General features: G+C 46.9%; 2 protein-coding genes and 1 pseudogene across 3 annotated transcripts; all 3 read left to right on the top strand.

Annotated features, from left to right (window-relative positions):
- Positions 1-7,031, top strand: LOC144100157 (lactosylceramide 4-alpha-galactosyltransferase-like). Its single transcript, XM_077633182.1, has 2 exons — positions 1-232; positions 3,350-7,031. The coding sequence occupies exons 1-2, from the start codon at positions 118-120 to the stop codon at positions 4,240-4,242; spliced, it is 1,008 nt and encodes a 335-aa protein (XP_077489308.1). The 5' UTR covers positions 1-117; the 3' UTR covers positions 4,243-7,031.
- Positions 7,032-11,111: 4,080 nt separating this feature from the next.
- Positions 11,112-17,200, top strand: LOC144101164 (U-scoloptoxin(16)-Sm3a-like). Of its 2 annotated transcripts, none has more exons than XM_077634208.1 (4): positions 11,112-11,273; positions 13,674-13,789; positions 16,159-16,270; positions 17,020-17,200. In XM_077634208.1, exons 2-4 carry the CDS (start codon positions 13,693-13,695, stop codon positions 17,165-17,167), a joined length of 357 nt encoding a protein of 118 aa, XP_077490334.1. In that variant the 5' UTR covers positions 11,112-11,273; positions 13,674-13,692; the 3' UTR covers positions 17,168-17,200. The 2 variants fall into 2 exon arrangements, with proteins under 2 accessions (XP_077490334.1, XP_077490335.1); XM_077634209.1 differs by lacking the exon at positions 11,112-11,273 and adding an exon at positions 11,317-11,396.
- A 7,506-nt stretch (positions 17,201-24,706) lies between these two features.
- Positions 24,707-24,845, top strand: LOC144102891 (U2 spliceosomal RNA; annotated as a pseudogene).
- The last annotated feature ends 911 nt before the right edge of the window (positions 24,846-25,756 follow it).

Genomic DNA, 25,756 nt, shown 5'->3' with positions numbered 1-25,756 from the left:
GCAGTGCGGTGCGTCTGGCCAGTTGTGCCTGGGGTGAAACGGCAAATGGGAACTCGGCGATGTGCGCATGGTCGCTACTTGGGAAGCCTCACGTCCAGTGCTGGCTAGTGCACGGCCATGTCGGGGGCCGACAACACTGTCTCTTCACGTAGGGTGGCCTTGTCTGTATGTGGTCTTCTCCTGGTGGCGTCTCTGGTGTGGCTCTACTGCAGCTGCCTGCCGTACGCCAGAGGTGAGTGCGTTGGAAGCCTCGACATCCTTGCCCAGCCAAGGATAGCTGCCGAGGTTAACCAACTCTCTTTAAAGGTTTTATACTAATAGCCATTTCTAAAATTTCTTTTCTGTGGGATCACTAGGTATTGTTAACGTTTTAGGCCTTCAACACCACAGATGATTTTTCGCATTTCTATAAAATTCAGCGAAACACTCTTCGTATATACCTTGGGCTTAGCTCTTGATGGCCTTAGTTGCCTATGTGCCATAACACGCAACACAACACAGTGGTGAGTGGGCACCTGAGTGCCATCGGCCCAGAGAATTAAACGTTGAAAACTTGTCATCTGAGCTTACTGGTTTAGTTTATGGAGGTTTAATGTCCCAAAGCGACTCAGGCTATGAGAGACGCCGTAGTGAAGGGCTCCGGAAATTTCGACACCTGGGGTTCTTTAACGTGCACTGACATCGCACAGCACACGGGCCTCTAGAATTTCGCCTCCATCGAAATTCGAGCGCCGTGGCCGGGATAGAACCCACGTCTTTCGAGCCAGCAGCCAAGAGCCATACCCACTATCTGAGCTTACTGTACGACAGTAATAGAAGCTTTCACTGAAGCAGACTACTCATGCTTCAGTTGCGACCGATGTAACTGTTTTATATGCTATTGGTTCTCGCAAAAATGCACCATAAGCTGTAAGCTTGCTCTTGTGGCGCGGGGCCTAAACGACAATTAACCTTGTCCTGTGCCAGCTCCGTCCACCCTACACCCCGCGAACTTAATCTCATTCACTCACCGATTTCGCGAGTATTTGTGCAAAGAAGAGAAAATTTTGTGTCAGTGTACTTAATAAGTAACATCTAATAGCGCTCAAAACAATTCTTGATCAAAGTTACAATACAAATACAAAATGTTCACTTTCTAAAATAAAGTCATAAATACCTCGGAGTTCTGATTAATGAGGGCCAGAAGTTATCAAGGTGAATAGAAGCCCGGCCGTAATAAAACATATTTACAGCCGAGGAATGAAATCATTTGGTGAATATGCACTGTATATGTAATGAAAAGTGTACGTGCCCAATAATTTAGTTCAAGCCATTTTTATTTGTGAGTGACTGAAAATACATTCCTTTATTACTAAATGCCAGGAAAGGAAGCTGATGTGTACATCCTTTCATGGCACGTCACTCAGCATAATAAATGTAATGTTTTCGAAGTGACAAAAAAAATTAAAAGCCAAAGTAAGCATGCGGAAGGCGGAAGCACAATGCCAGAACAAAGCGCACAAAAAGGAAAAAGCATCCAACTTTTGCTCACACGAGCACAAAGGGAAGAATATGTCTTTTTTTTAGTACAGTCAAAACAAAGCGTGTTGAATAAGCTTCCTCCTGCCAAAAGATAGGACAAGTTGAAGGGAAGTTGGTGTTGTAAAGAACTGGGTAAAAAAGGAGAATAGGCAAAATTCATTTTATGGAGGAAAAACGCTAAGGCGCCCGTGTGCTGTGTGATAGCTGCACAACAACGGTAGCTGCACAACAACGTTTACCAGAAGTCTTGAAAGCAAAAGTGCTATGTAATATGGCTTGCTCATTACATTGTCGCCTCACAAATCTGCGGCAAGACGGCCAGTCTATCAGGTGCCTGAGTCGACGCTTGACGTAGCATTATGATATTGTGCGGCAGGAAGGAGATCTTTCAGCCGCTCATTTGAAGACTCGTGGGCAGCACGGCAACTACATGGCGTTCGGGACAGATTATGTGCGAAATCTATATAGGTCATTTTCTCCCTATATGAATTTCACTTGTTATCAAACTAACGAGTAAACCTTTCACCCTTAACTCACCTCGTCACATTGTCTTTGGCGGACTGAGGTATTTACTTCACGGTCTCCAGTATTGCATATGTTCTTCGTTGTTAACATATGTTGACCTCTTTCCTTTGATGTTTGTTTTTCTTTCTTTGTTCGTCTTTTAATCAACGTCTCTTCTGAAAACTAAGCATTTTTGACTGAATTGCCTGTCTGGCTGGATTCGATACCTTGTTGTAAACTTCGCTACAACTCTATCCAAACTTTTTTACTTAAAAACTTCGACGTTTCGCACCTTACTCGGCTGCTTCCTTAGGGCTGACAGGGGGCCTTGGCTTTCGCCTTTAAGTAGACGTTAAAGGGGTACGGACACAAAATTTCGAAAGCAAACAAACAAGATTTCTTTCATAAGCGCAAGGACATGCCTCCTAGCTAAGTTTCAGTCGCAGGCGTTAAATGGAACATTATTTTAATATGATTTTGAATGTTGTGCGAGTAGCCACTCGTCGTTTCCGCCCGCATCGAGTGACGTCAAGATGCAGTTGCCAAATTATTGTGACGTCACCGAAACCACCGGCTCTTCCCAGGAACAACCTATGTGGGCAGGCGACGTTGACGTCATCAGAAACGTGGTAGTCCAGGTTGGCCGGTTGGACGCGAGGTCAAGGTTAACTACGTAGCTGGCGCCGGCTGAGACCGAAACGTCCGGTACAAAATAGTTTATAGTTAATTATTCATGCAGTGCACAGAGCTGATTATCATGAATGCTAGGCCTGTAAGCCTCTTTCAAGCCAAAAAAGAGGACACGAAAAAACCTTGTGTTTGTACCCCTTTAAAAATGCTTTTTTAAATACTCCTTCCGTCCTACCACCATGTACTCAAAGCCTCAAGCCTATCGCCCCCTGTCAGACCTAAGGTAGGAGCCCAGCGGGCTCTGAAACATCAAGATTTTGAAATTAAAAAGTTTCGGTAAGAGATATATCTCAGTTTACTATAAGGTCTCTTCTGAATTCTGTTCGGAATGCGCTGCAACATGTTCTACATTATACATATGGCAAACGATATCCTTTTTCTAGTATTTAATTTATAATTCATGCAGTGCGCTGACAAATTTAATACGTCAATTCAACCGATTAAGCTTGCGAGCCCCGCAAAAGTGTACTTTCTTTTTAATTAACGGACTTTTCTAGAAAGTCAGGTCAACACTGAGCAAAAGCCTGTGATTTGTTGTAGTGACACTGGTGCAAGATATTAAGAAAAAAAATTTCGCAGGGAGACAGGTCCTGTAGCTTCTTGGTGAATAGCTGTTTTCTCTTTTGTTTTGCAGGCATCGTCCCGTTCACTTTCTTGTCGAAGAGGACTCCTTTAAAGCCTCCACCTGACAGCAACAGCGGTGCCTTGAATGCCCATAACATGACGATATGGTTCGTCGAATCATCGAACGAGACATGTCTAAACGGGCGCCAGGCTTGTTCCATTGAGTCGGCGTCTTTTCGAAACCCCAAATCCCACGTCGTCCTGCTCACGACGGGCAGGCTGTCCCCGGACTGTGACTACTACCGAGCACTGTGCTCGTTGTCAAACTTCCGTGACTTCAGGCTCAACCTCACAGAAGCGTTCAGTGAGACACCGCTCGAGTCCTGGTACAGGTCTCGCAACTGGACCAGAGGCCCACATGGAATAGAGGACCTCAGTGACGGCATCCGGCTCGCCGTCTTGTGGAAGCGCGGTGGCACTTACCTGGACCTCGACGTCATCGTGCTCAAGGACCTGTCTGCGCTGAGGAACAGCGTCATGTTTGAGGTCCCCGGCCAGCTCACCAACAGCGTCCTGTTCTTCGATAAGGGACACCCATTTGTGGGCGAAGCCCTCAGGAGGTGCGCTCAGGAGTACGACGCTGTTAAATGGGGAAGCTGCGGTCCGTCACTCCTGGGGCGCATCTACTACTCCTGGAAGAACTGGCCCGGAAGAGGGCAAGTGAGATTTCGCGAACGGGACACATTCTTCGCAGTCGGGTACAATGCGTGGAAGTTGTTCTTCGAGCCCAGCAAGACCAGTTCGGTGTTCGAGGCAACTACAAGGAGCTACGGCGTTCATTTGTGGAATAAGCTCAGCCATGGTGTGAGAGTGGTTACGGGCTCTGGCACGGCCCTCGACGTCTTGTCCAGGTTTAACTGCCCGACAGTCTACGAAGTAATGATGTCGAGAAAGTTCTTCTGATCATCGCTGAATACTACCTGCCATAACGTCAATTTACTTTTGGATCCTTGCAGAGGTATTTGGTTGTTGCAATGGATGAGCGGAAACACACCAAGAAATTGAGGCATTCTCAGCCGCATACCACAAGAACCATTTATGACACACTGACGTGAGGAGTGATTTTTGTTAGGTGTAAATTTCCCTGTGATGTGAGGTCAAACACCCATTTATTTCTTCAAGAATCGCACCTTTGGGACGCCGAGTACCAGGCCAGCTCCTCTGGAGCGTCGTGCTCTGGGTCATTGACCTCAACTAATGCCGTCCAACGAAAGGAAACTATCTGTGGTGCTATCTAGCGTGCCAAGCCGCCTTTTGTACTTTAACATAAAATAATCACCATTCATGGTTATGTGTGCCAGATTCGTATCTTGCAGCAGTTCATCGCCTGCTGGCTTGAATCCCTTGGCCACAATGGTTAAGGTATTGAACTTAACACATTTATGCACTGCATGCGAGACGGCGATTTCACTAGGCTTTCGAAAGTAAACAGCGTCCGTATCAGGATCCCTTCTTCGGAATAAACGAAGAAAGATAGCAGTGGAAGATAATTGGGGCTGATAAAACGTCGATCCACTTTCGCGATAGTCGTTCTTTCGCCACAGCCTTTTCTTAAGACGGTTCCAATATTCATATTCAAAGCTTCCCAATGCAAGTCAGGTATATCTCCCACTTTCAGTGGAGATTTCGATTACTTTCTGAATATTACTAGAATAACTTTGGAATCAATTTTAAGCGTTGACGCTGATACAAAGCATTCTTCAATAATTACTTGCCATTGTCATCAGTAAGACAAGGTTTCTAATTTATTTTCTCTAATTACGTAGTTTCATTTACGCACCGTTACCTCCCACAACAGTGACTTCTAGGCCTCTCAATACTACAACTGGAAATTTTTCAACACGATAGCGTTAGAGGCCCCGTCCTCCAGAAAATCTCGTGTCGGTGTTGTGAGCGAAAAATCACGGGCATGACTCTGACAGGTGGCGCCCAGAGGAGCAATCTAGGAGGCAGGTGGGCCACCTAGGTCAGCTGACCTTGCGGCGTCGTCGCCAGCCTGCCACCCGGATAGTGAGCAAACTGCCCATCGTGACAGGTGGCAGTTAAGTTAATGAATTGTCGCTCGGGAGGAACAACCTGGGCTACACAAGCCCCACCGCTGGGAGCACCTGCCATCGCAGGGGGTGTGGCGCATCGCTAGCCGCTGCACCACTGCACAAGGAAGGGTATGAGGGCACCCAGGTATCTATGAATGTAAAGTAGAGAATTACCTGCTATTACGCTATTGCTTCATACTCTTAAGGCGGAGCTTAAGTGCCTCCTCCAGTTTTTTTTTTCGAGCGCACGCTATTATAAGAAGCGCAGCTGCGTTTCGTTGCTTAGCAGCTGCGCAGTTTTCACACGCCTATTGGTGGGACTGCCGCTACGTCGCTATTCTGGATGAGTGAGCAATACGGGATTGTTCGAAGAACCTTGGGGCCCCCGTGTTTTCGAGTCTTTATCCATGCGATGCCAAAACTTAAATCTACTTTGCTCTCGTTTATATTTGCTAGACGAATCGGATCAAACCACGTTTCAGTTTTATGTCGTGCACTCCGGTCGATGACAGCATGTCGGTATTCTTTTTCCAGATTTCCTCTTGTATTCTTTATTATTCTTTATTCTTACAGTACCTGCAGCCCCACTAGGGCATTATGGCGGTGGGCACAAAACTTCATGAAACAGTTGTTTCATAAAACGGTTGCTTTATGAAGTGGTGCGGAAAAGTGCTGAGGTACACCGTTGCCGCTAACCGCGTCACTTTCGGTAACAAGTTCCAGTCGTTAAATACGCGGAAAAATCTATGTTTTAACAAACATATGCGGCAGTAATAGTTCAATTACAGATCTGTTAGAGAATAAATGCAATGCGGGTGCTGTAATTAATTTAAAGCGGTAATTCCGGTTTACTGTGATAAATGGTAACAATTTAAGTAATAGATTTCTACGGCGTTCATTTAATCCATAGCTGCGACGCTCTGTTTTCGTAGGTGTGCTAAGCCTCCTAATCTAGTTGTACATTTTCTTTGTGCTCTATTTTCCGCTCTGGAGCCCCTACGCATGTACACACATTCGCTGCCCATCCCAGGGACTCAGTGCTGTGCCACCCAGTCTCATATGCCGCTATGCAACACTTCTGTGTCGCGTTTGGCTTTGATGAGCCTTCACAAGCGTGGCAGAGATGCACAAGAGCAGAATAAGCGGTGACAGTGAAGAAGATATACGAACGAGTATATATATGCCTTTCAACACGTAGAGGCTAAGCGTGCGGATACTGGCGATGAAAAGAACCAATAGAGCTCTTCACTGCCGTATCCCTCACAAGGCCGATTGTAAAGCCAAGATTCTGGACTTATGCATTCATCTTTCGTCAGCACAGGAGGCCGATATACAGGGTGGGCTGCTCTAGTGCATAAGAGCTGCAGGATTGAGTGGCCGCCTGCAGATTAAGAATAGCAGTGGGTGTCTCCAACCATCAACCATCCTTGGGCCAAACGAACGGGCCGCTTGTGCAGATGTTCCATCCTTTCTTTTCTGCCCGGTCTTTTTTTTCTACTGTTCCATTAAATTTAATAGCCTTGGCAAACGCCATTTCAAGTGCTAGATCCCAACGTATGAGCATGTTCACATGAAAATCTTCTGCTTTGCTGATTTTAATGACTGATCTCAATACTAGTCAAGTTTTACAAATCTGCGTTCTTGTGTTACTGACACTTTGGTATTGCCAATAAAATGTTTTCAACATTGCCTTGTCCATTTTTACACGCGACGTGTGCATATACTTGCAAAATTTGTCATCGCCAGATCGTCAGAAGCATCTCTACAAATATGCTACGAGGCAGCAAACATAAAAATTTACACTTTTGTCTGACATTTGCGAGTACACTTATTGCGTTTAAGCACGCATAAGTGCGCGGATATTAGACCTTAATTATCACTTATCCGGATACCACAGCAGTTTTCCTTGCGTCATAGTGTCATCGACACTTACTAGATCGAGGACTAACCCGATCAATGGGCTTCCGTGGTCTAGAAAGCGAGTCCGTCTCAAAAGAGGCTCTCTGTTGCTTTGATTGCTGCTGCAGGTGCTGCCGGGAAGGGTTTCACATAAAAGCCAATGAACGAAGTAAGTTTTGCCAGGGTTCAGGCGAATATTAGAGCAGGTAGTCCTGTGATGTTCGTGATTAGAGTCAGATTGACAGGCAAGAATTCCGCAATGTTTTCCTGTCTTCGTTGTAAATTGAAGCAGAACGCTTACTTTGACTTTTCATGTATATTTTTGTTTTGCTAATTATTGTACTTTGGGTAGTTTTCGAAGAAGTGAACATGCACTGTAATTTATTCTTTGACCACTGCTGCCCTGTATGGGCCCCCAGGCACTTTTCAAGCTTGTCATAAAACAGCCTTTTTGCCTGAGGGGAGGGGGGGGGTGCCTTCAATTTTGAGTTGAAAATAAACGAATTCAATTCAATTCAGCCGGCTGAAGCGGAAACAGCTGTCGAAATCTATGACTCTAGTGTGTACTATCGGGACATTCAATGTTTCAAAGGTGACAAACAGCCAGCTTGTAGGGGTGGTTAACCACATGTACCATGTGACAGGACTCAGAGCCAACTCAGCAGCGCGCAGCCCTCTAGCGGCGCTGCAGGACAACAGGGCGACGAGATATCCTCCTCTTCCTAACGCTGCTGTCACAAGCGCTTCAACCGAATTACAGAATTTAAACACGCAGCTAGCAACCGCGACACGTTTTTTGCAATGTCATGTAAAGTACACTCTACTAAGACGTGGCGTGTGTAAAGACAAATGTCTCTGTTATTTCTGTTCCTTTGAAATGAAAAAAAAAAGTTACAGCGGTGGTGTCACGAGGCGGTAAATTTACGAAACAAATGCTCAGGGACACAATGGTGTACCTGACGGCAAATAGTAGTCTGGCTGTGCCTTAGCTTGGACAAAGGCAGCGGCGGTATTTTGTACCTTTTCTTTTCTCCCGCGAGATTTTCTCGAGCAGAAGAAATAAAATCTACGCGGGCGTAAACTAAAGCGCAGAAGTCACGCCGGGGGCTGGAACTGTACTATACGGTTGGATGCGACACCACTTCTGAGTGAATTGTGTGCAAGTCGGAGCGCAGCGTGTCAGGGGAAAAAAAAACAGAAGAAATAGCGAGAGGCTCATTATCACAAAGCACAGATTCTTTCGCGGTCGTGTCTTGCACACAGAAGGAACTTGAAAGAAACGTTGCTCACATGTGGTTACAGCGTTTGTTGCCCCTGCATCTGAACAAACAGTTGCAACTCATCGTTGGGTCTGTGTTACGTACCTTAATAAAGCAGTGTACGGCAGGGAATTAGCGTAGCCTGTTTCGGGGGATCCTGATTAGCGCATTTATCATGGGAACCCGTCGCCCCCTATCCGCAGTATGTGCCGTGCCGTTCTTGACCTATATTTCAAAAAATATGCATTAACTTTCTTCTTTATGTCATCTTCAAACGCAATCTGTTAGGATCATGACATTAAGCTCATACACCGTATCCAGTGCTCCCATTTACCGCCGGCTCAATATCTTACCTCTCCTTTGTTCATTCCAACTGAAACTAGGTTTATTGATTTATCGCGCCCCTCACAATAGCAATACTATCCCCATCTTTACAGCTTCCTGTTTGTCTAACGTCAATAATACTAGATTCGCTGAACAACATAATCTCTTGCTTCCGAAAGTCAAAACTAATTATGGCAAACAGTCCGCTTTATTTTCAGCAATCACTGTCTGGAACTCGCTACCCGCAATCACCAAATCATTCCGCACCGAAGCACAATTCCATGAAAACTTTAAAAACGACGTACTGTTTAATTGCCTTCAATTGCCGCGCCAATGAACCCTGTTAGAATTGTGTACGACTTCTATTGCCTGAGCGCTTGTACTATGCTCTCTTTTTGTGTTTGTAAAATGTGTTTCTAAAATTTAGAATGCTTATACTGTTAGCTCAGGTTATTAATATCCACTGCAACTGTTTTCCGCTATGCAGTTGCTATCTGCCATATGTTTATCTTACTTCATATATGAAATTAATAACAGGAAGTCCCCCTGACAGTTTCCACTTTGGGACCTCCTTCTGTAATAATTAATTTATGCACATATTATCTGTGCTTCTTTTTTTTTTTCAATAAAACCGTTCCAATTTTCGTTCAAACCGTTAAACTCGCCCACCAGCCAACGATTATAAAGGGACACTGAAGATAATTCGGTCCAATTACTGTTCTCGATAAAAATTGATTATCTGGCTATTTCTGGCTATGGTGACATTTTCCCGGTAGCAGAAGAGGCATTTATCGGCAAGAAAATAGGATTAAAAGATGTGGTAGGGTTTTAACGTAGTTAAACCGAGTAGACTTTCGAAAGCATGACTTTAACCTGGTTGGCTCAATGCTGGGTCGTTTGCCCTTCTGTTTACGATATTAGACGATATTAGAAACCCAGTCGCGGCAGTATTTATTTTATTTCGGCATGGGCTTTTGCTATGCGGTGTGGCCAAGGTCACCCTCAAGGCCACCCTCCCATTGGCTACAGCTGGTGCGACGCTCCTCCGAACTAACCCGAGCTTACCTGAGTTACCTCGAGACTTCTGCCCCCCCCCCCCCTTTTAATGTCACGCTAGCATATCCAAAGAGAGTAACTACGAATTCATAGGAATTAGTGGACACCATTGGCTGGATGGACTTTCTTCGAGGGACACTTGCAGCTTCGTATTTGAGTTGTATCCGGCTATAGTACGAAATCTCGGTTGGTGAACGCGACGAGCATATGAGCCATGACCTCCGATATCGGGCAATTAACGCCGGGTTTGAAAACCTTGGCCGAACCTTGTCGCGTCGCCAATTTTTTTCAGGCCATACGCACAATAATTACGGATGCCGCCACACCAAATGAACCGCGCGCGGTGCAGTTCGAATCCGTCCTTCTGCAAATATAGATCGCAGAAACATGCTGTCCAGCGTCGGACTGGGTCCTGCTTTTTAAACAGTCTTCGAAAAAAACGAAAATAAGCCATGCCCTATTTGAACTTTATGTCAGGTACTCTACACGAGCGACACCCAAATGGTATTAAATATGGAGTCCGAATTAATGTACAGCTAATGCCAAATTTATTTTTTTATTCATTTTTTTTTCTGGAAGTGCTATCATGTTGTGTACCACTGCCATGCCTTTGTGGGGTGCGTCGGCCTCGTCAAGCCTTCCCAATGGCTTTTTGTCGGCGCACCCAACATCGTCATGATGTTAAATAAACATGAATCTGATTCTGATTCTGAAAATGACGGACTCAGTAAGCGTGCCACTCCACGACAGAGCGCCTCACAAGCGGGACTCCTCAACAAGCGCATCAATGCCACGACAGCGAATTCCGGCGTTCTCGAGGCCCGCCTCAGAGACAAGAGCGGCAACAGCCACCGCGCTGGGAGCGCTGCATTCTTCCTGCGTGGTTCAGTAGACGTGGGAACGGTTCCCGCCTGAGAAGAACGTGCTTTCCGCGGCGCCTTTTGAGAAGCCCAGCTGCCGTCTGGAACCCTGGGTGCTAGAACGACACCGCGCTGTCGCCTGCTGGTCCCGGGCAGCAGCGGCCGAGTCACGCGAGGGATGAAACATGGTCGCTCGCACTATTCACGAGCGGACGTCGCCGGAGAAAAGCTCCGCAAATTAATTTCGCGCGCGCCTGTGGAAACTCCCTGACTTTCTGCCTTTCTTCTGGGAAATGCGTCGGCGACGCTTGCTATGGGTTCCCCCCATCCCCCTTCCCGGTTGTACTGCGCAGTCGGGGACCGACTACGAGCGAGGTTGTCGAGCACGCCGGAGCATTGAGTCGGAGCAGTTGAACGGCCGCTGCATGTTGCTGTAGTCCGCGCTTTTGCCGATGCTCAAGTTTGACGGCTGTCGCTTGCACACGACTCGGGTTTCTCAGGTGAGATGAAAGGAGAAAAACTCCGGTTTCTTGCTTTTTCAGAGATATCGGTCGAACCACGAATACGAAGCGTGCACTGCACGAAGCAGTGGCTGATCCTGATTCGTCGATACGAGTTCACAGGTATGCATGGAGTTTTAACGTATTTATCGGAGTGAGGCGCTCAAAGCAAGTCCATAAACTATACAGGTTTTGTTTCCAGTTCACGGCTTGTTGCAAGTTATTTGGTCGTAATTTTGTCAGCGTCTTTCCCTACGTGATAAGCAAGCGGCACCCATTAGGCACTAAAACTGCCTCGGACGTCCTGTGGACGTTTAGGACATCCGTGGGACGTCCGAGGGAGATTCTATGCCCATTGGGCAAATGCCCCTCAAAGGGGGCCCTCTAACCATTGACGTCAGCTGACTGTCATGGTCGACGTAGTGGTATTTCCTGGCCAGTTCATTGTTAATCTCTTTGCAACATGCCTGCCTCTTCAAAATCACGCTGGCAGGTTCAAGGCGACGTCATGAAAATCAGGCGACGCCGTTGGCTAGAGGGCCTGCTTTGGGAGGCATCTGCATTGAACCCGACCATAACTGCAGCTCGCAATTGCGGTGTCCGGGCTCTATCGCGGCTGCCTGGGAAGCGGATGATGTTACCGAGGCATTTCGTGATGCGCGAACATCTTCGCTAGCAGACCCATGACGTGATCATCAGCATGAATTTTCTCGTTGACGTCTGCACCCGCGTCGCCGTTCGTCTCAAGCCGGTGTCATCGAAGCCTGCTTGGCGTGATCAGCGCTGCGCACAGTTTCCCCTACTTTATTCTAGCAGGGCCGAAGCCTCGAGAACTCGTCGATGTGGCGTCTGGTTACCGCGTCGCACAGTCCATGTACTGGGACAGCGAAAGATAGCGTGATGGTGCCATCTGGAACGCGTCTTTGTCATCGAGAGACAACAGACGGTGGTCGCTTACCAGGAAGCGTGTTTCCCAGAATGTTTAAGCTTTCCTGCGACAAAAGCACCGCGCCAGCCGGTCTTAATGTATTCGAACACGAAGAAATCCCGTCCGATTTGTTCCGACCTAGAAAACAGTCACAGCTGTGACCGCGACCCTAATTTTTATTGGTTCCGTTTCACTGTACGGAGTATATGTTACTGTTAGAAAAGAAAAAAAAAGGCTAGAGGATTCACCAAGTTACGACGAACCAGATACTTCTCACATAAACCACTAGCTTTTTAGTAAGAGGAGGTAGTAAAAGTAGAACTAGGTCAAGTTACCTCAGAAAGTTTGTGAAAAGCACTCTAGTCACAAACAAAAAAAGCATTAGTATTTACATTAGTATTAGTATTAGCATTAGTATTTAGAAAATCGGTAGCAAATACTTTCGCACATGTTTCTAGCTTTTTAGTACATTGTGTTGGTGTGGATTGTTAAATCTGCGTAAAAAAGTAAATAAGCTGTATGTTCAGTGGGATCAGTGACATACATAGTGATAGCTACCGGGAGTGTGTTACTAAGGCCTTGACAATGGGGGAATTACGTGTATAAATTATGCCAGGCTATGCCATCAAGCAACCCTATACCAGGCACACAAAAAGGGGCAGAACGCAAGAAAACTACGAATATGAAAAGCTCACACAAGAGCGACACTTTGACTGCGCGTGCATGGGTGAATCGTTCTTACGCCTTATGCACTCGGTTAATGCCACTTGGTCTAGATAGCAATTGGGCTAGATAGGAGCCGTAATTATGAATTTGTGATTGCCGAAAAAAGTTGTAATCTACATAACCGCATGAAGTTGCAAAAATGTTTAATCGCGAAACCACTTTAGTCACGACAGTCTGTGTTGATCGTCTTCGACGACTCCTTTTTTCCTTAAAGCTTTAAAGGAACGGTTACAAACTAAGCACTAATTAGCGACTATAGAATGCAAAAAGGTAAGAGCCGACTTTTACTAACTACTTTGAAGAGGGTAATAAATATTCAGCAAAAAGTAGTAAAAAGAAGTCAGAGTTAGTAACTGCTGGACTTACTACCTTTCCACAACTCTTTTTTCAAAGAGAGCAAAGAGGCTTTGTATGCACCGACCGATGTAATCCCTAGGTCGTAACTGCAGCGAGCACCCCTTCTCAGGTCTCTTTTGTTCAGTTGCTGCGCCTCTCCAACGTGAGCTCACGCCGCCTTTCAAAGCAAAGGTCTTTTCAACGTAGGCTACAGCATTTTCATTGCTCGAAGCGCCCCAATACACGCATCGGCGGTCCGAAAGCAGCGCGCTGTTATGCTCGTCCCTTCTCGAGCTGCTAAGCATTTCGCTGTGCTTGGTTTCTGCTCGGACCATCCGCATCGGCTGTGCTTGGTTTGCACGCGAGCAGTCCTCAAAGCAGGTGTGTGCAGGCGTCTTTTTTTCCGACAGGTGCTGCAGTGACGCCGGCATGAAGTGGGCGCCCGTGCTGCAGGCGGCCCTGGCCTGCGTCCTGTGGCTGGTCGGAGACGCCTCCGTGGGAATGGTTGGCGTACAGATCAAGAACGGTGAGCTCCACGCTTAGCAACCGAGCGGACGCTGGGCTGGCCCGCATGATTGCGAGGCAGGGGTCGGCACTGGAGTCGGGTACAAGTCAAGGCAAAAGCGACTTTTCCTCGTTAAACGACCCCCCACCTTCTTCAGTCAATGGCGTCGCCTGATTCTCATGAACCTGCTAGCGTGAGCAGCGCAATGTCCTGTGAGAGGCGGGACAATGCAGGGAGGGTACTATCCCGTTTCATCTTCCACTCACTATTTTGTCACACTATCAGGTTCATGGGAATCGGCCGGCGCAGTTGGCTGGAAGAGGGCCCTTTGTCCGGATAAAGCCGCCTCGTTCTTGAGTTGTATCATACTATAGAGCCGTAAGTACAGTTCGTGTGTCCCAGTGTTACTCCGGTCGCAACATTTGAATCAGCAAACGTACTATAGTCGGATACAACTCAAGAACGAAGCGGTTTTTCCCCGTCGAAGCACCCCCTTCCAGCCAATGGCGTCGGCCTATTGTCATGAACCTGCATGTGTGACAAAATAAGGAGCGGCGTGACAATGCCGGGAGGGGACTATCCTTGACCATGGAAGGAAGAGACTGTCCCTAGCTTTCATCGGACAGTCCGTGCATAGTTGAGCTAGAAGGCGGCGCAAGCCTGGTGCGCCAACGATCAGGGTGGTCATATCTATCAAGCAATGCTAACAACAAGCTTAAGAGAATGCTACAGAAGCAAATGCCAACGAGTGAACTACAGACGGATATAAAAAAATCTTGAAGGCGTCCAGAGGAAAGCACTCCGGTTTATTTACCACGCTTATGGTCGGCAGGTCTCGGTGTCTGATTTGCTCAACAGATCTGGGCTTCCCACTCTTGAATCCCGTCGCAAGCAGCACCGACTAAAAATGTTGTTCAATATCATACATAATAAAACAAAACTGAATTTTCAGAGCTACATGCAATACAACACAACACGCCCCACCCGTAACAAACACGAAAGGACTATCTTGATGCCACGATGCCGAACAAAAGCATATTCTTGTTCCTTCTTTCCACGCACCATTTCCGAATGGAACCGACTGCCAAGCGATATCACCAACCTGGTATCTTCAGAATCCTTCTTGTCTGCTGTTTCGGCTCATGTATCGCAGTAGCGTGTCTAGTACACAGTGTATTTCGGTTTCCTTGTTTTTATTCTGTTCACTTAGTCTGTTTGACGTCGGATGATTTGCCTGTACTTTTTTTTTTGCTTCCCGGTGGTCTTAATGAATTTTGTCCTCGTACTGTAATCGCCCTTTGTCGCTGTTATTTTGTTGTTACCACTTTGTAATTTTTTTCCTTTGTGCACTCCTGCCTTGACCGCCAAAGGGCAGTCGGCAGTATTTATGAAATAAATAAATAAATAAAAAGTGGGTTTTCCCCCTGAAAGGAGCCCCTTCCAGCCAATGGCGTCGGCTGATCCTCATGAGCCTTCTATCGCGATGCAGGGAGGGAACTATTTATGACCATGGAAGGAGGGGACTATCCCCTTGGAGGCTCCCTGCATTGTCGTGCTAGCAGGCTAATGAGCATCGGCCGACGCAATTGGCTGGAAGGGGCTCCTTTCACGAGGAAAAGCCACTTTTTTCTTGAATTTTATCCGACTGTAGCTCACTCATCGGCATTTGCTTCCGTGGCATTCTCTTAAGCTTGTTGTTGGCATTGCTCGAGAGAGATGACCACCCTTATCGTTGGCGCACCGGACTTGCGCCAGAGCGGAGTCTTTCGTTAAAGGGCAACTGCACCACATTTTGAGAGTTCAGCGCTATTCTAGGATTCGAATCTATATAGGCTTTAGGTAAAGCGTGCCGAGTGTGCTTGCACTAGCATTTAAAATAATGACGTAATCGATGTCTGAATTTTGCGCTTCTCCTTAATGCATTTTAGGATTGCGGAGTTCAGTGTTACCCCACGGAAGGTATGATTTCAAATTGCTGCTGCCGTCAGCCACACCCTGCCGTGCCTCGTTGCATGCTGGCAAACTCGGCGGGTTTACCTTCGGTGGTGTTGATTTTTTTTTTCAAAGCAGATGTTTATGGTCTTGGCGTTGTGCGCTACGAAGAAGCTCGAAAGCCGTCGCAATTTTAATCGGCGATTGCGTCATCATTTCAAATGCTAGCCCAAAAGGACTTGGCATGCTTTACCAGCAACTTTCACACATTCGACCCTTTTAAGCTCGCCGATTTCTAAAACCTATGCAGTTGCCCTTTGTGTTCCTTGTGGCCCTCATTTATTTCCCTCCTGCACGCCATCTTTGTCCTCGAGAAAGATGCGCGTTATAAACACGCTCTGTGTTCTGCCAAGTGCCGAATCAGTTTTAGTCGTGGCGCTGTTTTTTTCCCCGGCCAGGAAAGTGCGTCCTCAACGGAACCGAAATCGAAAACGGAAAATCGGTGAGCCTGGAGACGCCGTGCGAATCCCACGTCTGCGACGCTGCCGCCAAGTCTGTCCAAATCATGGGGTACGTATTGAACTTATGTTCAACACGTCCTCGCGGGAGCAAAATAATAATAATAATAATAATAATAATAATAATAATAATAATAATAATAATAATAATAATAATAATAATAATAATAATAATAATAATAATAATAATAATAATGATGATGATGATGATGATGATGATGATGATGATGATGATGATGATGATTGGTTTTGGGGGAACGGAAATGGCGCATTATCTGTCTCATATGTCGTTGGACACCTGAACTGCGCCTAAGGGAAGGGATAAAGGAGGCATAAAAATAATAATTGGTTTTTTTTTGGGAAAGGAAATGGCGCAGTATCTGTCTCATATATCGTTGGACACCTGAACCGCGCCGTAAGGGAAGGGATAAGAGAGGGAGTGAAAGAAGAAAGGAAGAATTAGGTGCCGTAGTGGAGGGCTCCGGAATAATTTCGACCACCTGGGGATCTTTAACGTGCACTGACATAGCACAGCACACGGGCGCTTTAGCGAGCGTTTTGTCTCCATAAAAACACGCTAAGGCGCCCGTGTGCTGTGCGATGTCAGAGCACGTTAAAGATCCCCAGGTGGTCGAAAATATTCCGGAGCCCTCCACTACGGCACCTCTTTCTTCCTTTCTTCTTTCACTCTCTACTTTATCCCGTCCCTTACGGCGCGGTTAGCAACATAAAAACCCTTTTTTTTTAATTTTAAGGGGACAAGTCGGAGATGTTTGTAGCGCTCTCGTCTGCATTTCGCAGGTGTGGACCCATCGAGGCACCTCCAAACTGCACACTGGTGAACGGAACGGGCACCTTCCCCAAGTGCTGCCGGCACGCTGTCTGCAAAAGCTCTTCTACGCAGCCTCTCAACGTAACCGCGCTGCTCTCGAACATCACCAAGTGCTGAGATATAAAGCCGCTTTGCGCGCCGCCCAAAAGGCACGCTGGCGTCGTTTCTGCCGCTAGCGCCACCATGCGGAGATGAGTGACAGCTCAAGCTGGCCAGCTGCCCACTAGCAGCGGCCGGTTAACTCTGGTTACAACGGTCTGTAAAATAAGATGTAACTGGAACACAGGGTTAACCATATAATCGTTCGGGAAATGTCGGGGCGAGACCGCGACCTGGCACTGGCATACAGAGGAAGCGCCTGCTGAGGTGATATTTTACCAGCCTTTAAATGCAAAAGTTTTTAATACGAGGCCTTCCAAAGCTTCAGGGGTTTCGAAGAGCTCGTTTAGCGAAGGAGGCTACGTAAGCGAAGAGGGCGCACAGCGCCGGTATAGCAGCTACAATTTGATGATATCTAGTAATCTCGGGAAATGGAGAAAACCACAGCCAACACACTATAGTAATCGAGTTAATATAGATTTACATCTGCTATGCGAAACACACTAGGTAGGATTGGATGGAAAAGATCGGTGACAAAAGATACACAGGTTTGTTTGCTATGCGTTTTCATGAAACGATAACTGCTGCATGAGAAAATGTTTCAATGCAATACTATCTAACAGAATATATTCGGAAAAAAAGAAGAGCGACATAATTTTTTTTTAATATGTCAACATCCCTCGTAATACACAAGTCATGAGCAATATTTCTGAATTTAGAAAGCGGGGCTCAAGCGCTGGGCTACTGGACTAAAGAGGTGGCTATCGGGCTACAGCAACAGGTATCGTACACTCTAAGTACGAAGCAACACAGATGTGAGTCGGTTTGTCCTCTACCGTCCTCCCTTGTCGAAGTTCGATATACCGCACTAGCACTGAGGCAACCCCCCCTCCCCCCCCCCCCCCAATAAAAAAAATACGGAGTACTTAGGATTGGCAACAGGAGCAGATATGGGGTAGATTATCGCTTAAAAAAAAATTGGAGCAGGCACTTAAGCTCCGCCTTAAGGGGGATGATGCGATAGCGTAGTGGGATAGTCTTTCCATTCTGGGCAGTTTGATACCATTGAGCGCATTTTTAATTTTTTTCTTGTTATTTCAAATAATTGATAAATAATTGCACGCTCTAAATTTTCATAATTAGCATCATAAAGCAATGGATTTTCATCCTGAGCATTTTCACACCTTTGAACCCCCTTTTCTAATTTTATTACCTTTAAATAATCTATTGTTACGATTATTTCATCAACTCGTCAGCGCCTATCACACACCTATCAATCATCAATCACTAGACCCACAAATTACCGTGATACGATATTTTCACGCAGCCCCCGAATATTTCCGACACGCGGTGCCGACTACTACTGGGCCGACGGCTTTTCGTCCAAATGATCTGTATACGCTGTCACGTTACAACGTAGTACGAAATTCGAATTTTTAGTGAAATTCGACCACAAGACTACTCCCATCTGGGTTGATTCTTGCTAAGTGTGACACGCTGCGGCATGGAATTGCGCTGAATGTTTTATATACGTAAGCGAGGTGCGATTTTTGGTAAGGCGGCTAAACAGCGCATAAGATGTGTTCCACGAGACTAGTATAATTCTTTGCAGGATCAAGGATAGCTCTGTCTCTCGGCTTGCTCTCGGTGCAGTAAGTATCTGGAGGGGACACTTAAATTCCGCCTTAGGGGTATGACGTGCAAGCGTTAATAAGTTAATGTCCATATGTGTGGAATGTCATTCTCTGCATTCATAGATCACTGACAGCCCTTACACCAATCCCGCCGCAGCGCTGCAGCGGTTAAGAGATGCGCCACCGCTCCGGTTGGCTGCTGTTTCAAGCACAGCCGCCGGTGGGGCTTACGAGACCCTGGTTGTTCTTCTCAGGCAACCTCTCGCAGCCGATCGTTGATTTAATCGCCTTATGCCACTTGGGCAGGTTGTGATGACATCACAAGTACACGTGTCTGAAGTGGCAGGCAAGCCGCTAGCTTTATTTTTCCTCAACTCCACCACCATCGATGACGCCGGAAAAGGATGTGGAGAAACGGAGGACGCTATTGAGGACACCATAGGCGCAGACTAGGAACCGTTTAATGATGGGAGCAATAACGTTAAGCAGGACTGAAGCTTGACACAACACTCACACGTATGCAGTTATTAATCGTTAACAGAGAGTTTAACTTTGACACGAAGCAAGCAGCTCCCGAAAATGTCCGTCTCCGATCGGAGATGCCACCTCAGTTGCGCTTGTCGCGGGATCATTCATGATGATGGCGTCGCTGCTACGGGCCTTTCGCACGCCTTCGCCATCGTCTGCTCCGGACCGGTGGGCACTCGCGACACTGCCTTCGCACATCTTGACCGAGAGCGCGTCATCATCGGCTCTTGACGGGGGTACATTCGCGACATGGACGTCGCCACCCATGGGCCATACGTGTTCCTTCGTCGTCGTCGATTCCAGACGTCGGCGTCTCCTCGGCAGACTGCAAATACGTCTCGGTCCTTCAACGCGTTGCTCCCCGCCAAGCGACTTAACGCCGCTATACTGCGTGGGGCACCGGACCAGATGTGGCAGGCTTGGCGCGTTATTAGAGTGTTTTAGAGCGAAACCTTAGGGTCAAATGATTTCGAGATTTCACCTCTGAACTGGGGGCTCGCCGGGGGTGTGGCTATCATCAGCAGCACAATTCCTACACATTGAAGATGAGTACCTTCGTCACTATGATTTTTCCTGCATAAGCTCTGCACAGAGAAGTGCTCTGTGTTCCTTTGCTGGACAATGATGTATCTCTCTGTGGTCTGACACTGTGTTTGAACCAACTGTGCCTGTGTATCTGTGCTGACATTTTCTGTGACTTAATCTGTGCTTCTGATTGTCTGTGGTGTCTGGACCAACTGTGCCTGTGACTTCATCTGTGCTGACATTCTCTGTGACGTTATCTGTGCTTCTGTCTGTTCTGCGCCTTTGGGGTTTTATGTTTTTTTGTTAGTTTGTTGTTTCTATTTTCCTGCTTTTCTCTTTAAATTAAGTTTTTCTAGCGTTTAGCTCCTTTTCTTCTCTTTTTGTCGTGGCTTTAAGCCCGGTAAAGCATTGCTGGTCCGGCCTCCCTCTCTCTTTCATTTGTTTTTTTTTTATTTTTTATGAGAGGACCAATAAAAGGGCAAGAGGGCTATGACGTCATATCACGTGATGGCTGACGTCAGATAACGGTGGCTGTGACGAGTAAGAAGTGATTAGGTCACGTGAGACATGATTAAATTTCGGTATAATCGCTGATACTTAGTGTTAATTCACTACAACGTTTAAGCCAGCCTGCTTCATGAGCTGGAATGTCAACAACGTATCGGCGGTTATATTGCAGTTCTCAGGTCATCTAGGCGGACCAGAAGCATACAACGAAAACAAAAAAAAAAAGTCTGGGCGCAAGAAACGCTACTACGCACCGTCTTCCCATGGAAGCAGCGGCGCGGCGAAGTGCACTGTCACTGTTCCCGGCCCGTGCACCCAGGGGATGGTTTCTATCGCCGATAAGTGCGACAGTGCGGATCGCCCCTGAAGAATCTTGCAGCCGACAGTAACGCGCATGCGCTAGCAGCCGACTCGCCGCTGGAAAATGCGACCATAGATGTGACCGTCAGATTAGTCGTTCTTTCTTCGTTGCTGCTGTAGCCACGGAGCTTATTTTCGCGGTACAAGCGGCAGTGCTTCTAAACGTGAATTTGTGCCCGTTGCCAGTGGTTTTCTGTCGTCATCACCGTCCAGCGGAGACTCGTAGTAGCCGTTGCCCTCACGACCGACTGACGACTGCCGAGGAATACACCTCCGAGCCAGGCCGTCGGCATCGGAGGTGAGTGCGAGGCTAGGCCTCGCGACGTGGGTGACGTGTCCGAGAAACCTGGTCTGGGCTGCTAAAGGAAATTTAAAGTTCATTCGCGCTGTTTCCGCGAGAATTGAATAATAATCAGCAAGCAAAATGCGGTGTACAGAGAAGAGGTTTCATGAATCACCGCCATCGGGTTTCTGGTCCGTGACGGAAGTGCGGTGAGCTGGGATTCGCGCCGCATACAGCTTCAGGCTTAGTTCACTACAGGCAGATAAGCTGTAGGTGTTGAGCCAGCGAGGAAGGTGCATATATGCCCCGCTTTGCTCGCAGCGTCCAGAGGGTTTAGATATGCGAGCCCGCTGTCGTTTGTGTCACGGATCAAAAACTTGTTCCGAAAGGCGTTGCGACCAAGCCACCATGTCGTGCCACCGAAAGCCCAGGGGTGGATATGCTCTTGAGAGACATGTGGTTTGTGGCCGTAATTAACGGCGCTCGGAAATTCTCGACAGCCTCGTCCAGCAACTTCGAAGAAGGGACGCTGCCTACGGTCTGCGGCACATCGCGTTTCCGCTGCAGCCAAAGTCGGTAATTCGCTTTCCCTACTTTTTGTAGCGATAGCTATACATTACGCTAGCATTTCGAGCCTTCGGCATGGCGGCGCCGTTGGTCACGTGGGTTGATCACAGGGTACGGCCATTGGCCACGTGGTTAATCATGTGGGTTGGTCACGTGGTGCGGAGCAGCTGCTGCTGCCGGAGGCGCGGCGCGCAACAGCTGCAACAGCTGTGCGCATGCGCCGTGTCAAGTGGGACGAAGATGAAGGAACGCCCAGCGAAACGGAGCGGCGAAGACTGACTTTGCTATTCGACTGAGCGATTTCAACTCGGCCAGCTGTAGCTATCGCGTCACTCCAGGTTTAACCAGGGCTAAAAACCACCGCCATTTTTTTTCTGTTGCTCACGACAACTGTGATAGGCCAGAAGCATCTCGTTGTCCTACATCTGGAATGTGCACCGTTGCAGCATTCAGCGTGCTCCCGCCAAGAACGGCATACATCGCCTTCGCTGCGGCGTTAAGCGTGTTCACCGAGCAACGTGCTCCACCGCCTTCATCTCACATCACGGTACTTGACTCTAAAAAAAAAAAAAGCTCCTGTGCTTTCTAACGCGGTCTTTTTCACAAGAATTTGTAAGAAATCGTTTGCACTGCAGTTTCGCCCGAGCTTCTTGTACATTCTCAAGGTATAGAAGATAGACATTTCCACTTAGGGCTCCCTGGGCGTCGCAACATTGCTCTATGGTATATTATGTGCACTTGGCGCTAGCACAATGAACGCGGTAACGGAACCGGCTTACAACAGCTGAGATAGGAGTTGGTTCAGTTCGGGTTTCCGCTTTTCGGTTTCCCGCGTTTGGTGCATGGCTCCACAGGAACATTCCATGTTCCGGTTCACACCGGTTCAAGCGCGTAAAACGGGTTCTGACCCGAAAAATGCTCGAATGAGGATAAATTTTCTAGGCTACTTTTTTTTTATACCGCTTCCTCTACTGTTTACAAGTCTGGTCTGTGTGCAAACTAATAAATGCACAATGTTTTATGCGAGATGTTTTGACTTTACCCACGTGAATGTACCGTACGCGACCCAAGGATCTACGACAAGAGCCCAGATAAAATGAACTAAAACTTCTTGTTACATTAATATACTACTCCGTATCTAAAACTCAGCCTTTTCTTTATTTTTCAGTTTTTTAACTTTTGCTTCACTTCCGTTTGCGTACTGGTCAGCATAAGTAAGCTTATGACATGAAAGAAGTGTCCTCAGAAAGACGAAGGGAAGTGAACATACAGATCACAAGATCATGGTACTTAGGAACACGGGTTTCGGATATTTGACGTCGTCCAGCTGCAGGTACTGCCTGATATTCAGCCAACAGTCTGCATGCAGCTTGTCCAGCTGCATTCTTCCGTTTTCACGAGGATTGCAGACGACAATCTAGCGGACGACAACAACAGCTCGCATAAAGTTGTTCATGTCTTGAATGGACCGCAGTGCCGACGTGATCATCCGCTCTGCCTCTGCTTCGCTAACTAAGCGAATTCTTGCACAAGGGCAGTAGGCTGTGAAACTGTCTCCAGAGCAGTGGCACAGTACCTGCGAAGACGCATGACTAATTATAAAGGTAGTATAGGCAGAACAATTATTAAGAATCTTTTAGAGAGTTTTAGCCAGATATGTCCAGACCTTTTTATCAAGGATTATTGTCCAGGATAAATCAGTGTAGGCAGAAAAAGTGTTAAGAACCTTTTACGGAGTGTGAGGTAGAGGTTTCCAGCCGCTTTTATTAAGGATTATGGGTTCTTAAATACAAATTGTTCGAGACAATGCAGTGCAGGCACACTGTCTACGAACCTTTAAATTCAGGGAGTTTAAGGCAGAGGTTTCCAGGCCCTTTTATCGAGGATTATGGGTTCTTAAATACAAATTGTTCGAGACAATGCAGTGCAGGCACACTTTCTACGAACCTTTAAATTCAGGGAGTTTAAGGCAGAGTTTTCCGGGCCCTTTTATCGAGGATTATGGGTTCCTAAATACAAATTGTTCGGGACAATGCAGTGCAGGCACACTGTCTACGAACCATTAAATTCAGGGAGTTTAAGGCAGAGGTTTCCAGGCCCTTTTATTGAGGATTATGGGTTCTTAAATACAAATTGTTCGGGACAATGCAGTGCAGGCACACTGTCTAACCTTTAAATTCAGGGAGTTTAAGGCAGAGGTTTCCAGGCCCTTTTATTGAGGATTATGGGTTCTTAAATACAAATTGTTCGGGACAATGCAGTACAGGCACACTGTCTACGAACCTTTAAATTCAGGGAGTTTAAGGCAGAGGTTTCCAGGCACGTTTATTGAGGATTATGGGTTCTTAATTACAAATTGATCGGGACAATGCAGTACAGGAACACTGTCTACGAACCTTTAAATTCAGGGAGTTTAAGGCAGAGGTTTCCAGGCCCTTTTATCGAGGATTTTGGGTTCTTAAATACAAATTGTTCGGGACAATGCAGTAAAGGCAGACTGTCTACGAACCTTTAAATTCAGGTAGTTTACGACCAAGGTTTCCAGGCCCTTTGGTCAATGATGGTGGGTTCGTAAATGTAAATTGTCCAGGATGTAAGTAAAATAACAGCACTTGCATAGCAAAAATATATGCCTGTTTTTGCACAATATTTTTCAGAAGTGCAGGGTAAATTTGAGAGATTTCGGACAGACATTTGTGCTGAAGTGGGAGTTTTAAGCGAACAAGCGAATAACTACCGCAAAATAGTAATGATAGCTCAGAACAAGGTTATAAATGTAAACGGCAACCATGCAAGCAACAACTTGAGAAGTAGCTTCACTTTGTCTCACAACCTAGACAGTGTCTTTACTGACAACGTTAAAACATCTTCCTTTTTAAAGACACGGCTTCCACAGTGTTAGTGCAAAGGATGTGGTATTTTTTGAAGAACTTTGAAATAACACTTGCCCCAAGGATCAAATTGCGCAACTTTTAACACATCCAAAACTTATTTCCTTGTTTCGGTTATCAGCCGAAACATTTCTCCTAACCGGCAGGTTCATTAACTAGTAGCGGGCAGGTCGTACCACAGTTGCGACGTTTACTTACTTGTCAAACATAGAAGCCTTCGCAAATAGCAGAGCACGGTTGACGAGGGTCCTGCTCCAGAAGAATGTCCGGATCCCGTAGAGTATCTGTTACGGGTCCAATTGGACTTATTTTTGGAAATGTGGCGGAGAGTTTGAAGGTTGCTTCACTCCCGCCACCGGTTGGCCCGGTATTGCACTACCTCCGGGATCGGCCTTGTCTTTAGCGCGTCTGTACTATCCTGTCTTTCTATCCCATCTTTCAACTCTCCTACTATCCGCACGTGGTAGCGATTGTGGCTCGGCTTGAGCCAGTGAGCAGGCCTGTGCACTTTCATTTCTTCCTGGCAACAACAGACAGACAGACAGGTCCTGTTCCGGCGAGCTGTATCCATGATTGCGAACCAGTTCTCAGTGGGTTCTATCGTGTCCTGTAGACGAACTAGAGTTAGCGTGTAGTTGGCTGTAATGTCCGTCGACAATCGCCGCAGAAAGCCGATTAATTTTTCAGGTGCTTCCAACGACATGTTGAGTCGTCTGATGTTCTTACTTCCCTTGACGGTGTCCGCGAGTGTTTCCAGATTTTTCACCTCCGCGTCGGCGATGAAAATTTGCAGTTCAACAATGCTGGAATTTTGCTCGAGTGACTCGAGAATTCTGGTCCACCTGATGTTGAAAATGTTGGCGAAGCCCTCACAGTAAAGTACGGCCATATTTAGTGTGCGTAGCGTACGCGTTGCTCCAAGAATAGCTAGAAATAGCAGAATCATGGTCGACGTCATCTTGGGATACCATAAAGCTGATCGTCTGCAATCGAGGGAATGATGGCAAGCGTTCTCGAAGGGCGCGCTCGAACATTCCAAGTGCACAGCCAAAGAGGCAAATCTCTGAAAAGGAGTCACATTCTTCAAGGATGATGTTCCCAGTGCACAAGTAGGTTCCCAGGAAAACCTTCTCTTCAGAACCACTTACCCGAGGAGTCTGTACACAGTTTCCAAGAATGGTGTGTTTCCCAGACGTGAGAGGATATGTATCTTTAACGCTCTCTGACGGTGCTAGTGCCCTGAAAAGGTATTTCCACAGGGCCGGCTCCCAAATGTCAAGTGGCCGGCTGAGCTTTTCAACTGACTCGTTCT

Source organism: Amblyomma americanum, chromosome 8, assembly GCF_052857255.1.
Source record: "Amblyomma americanum isolate KBUSLIRL-KWMA chromosome 8, ASM5285725v1, whole genome shotgun sequence".
NCBI classification, from domain to species: Eukaryota; Metazoa; Arthropoda; class Arachnida; order Ixodida; family Ixodidae; genus Amblyomma; species Amblyomma americanum.
This window is presented reverse-complemented; position numbering and strand designations above follow the sequence as displayed.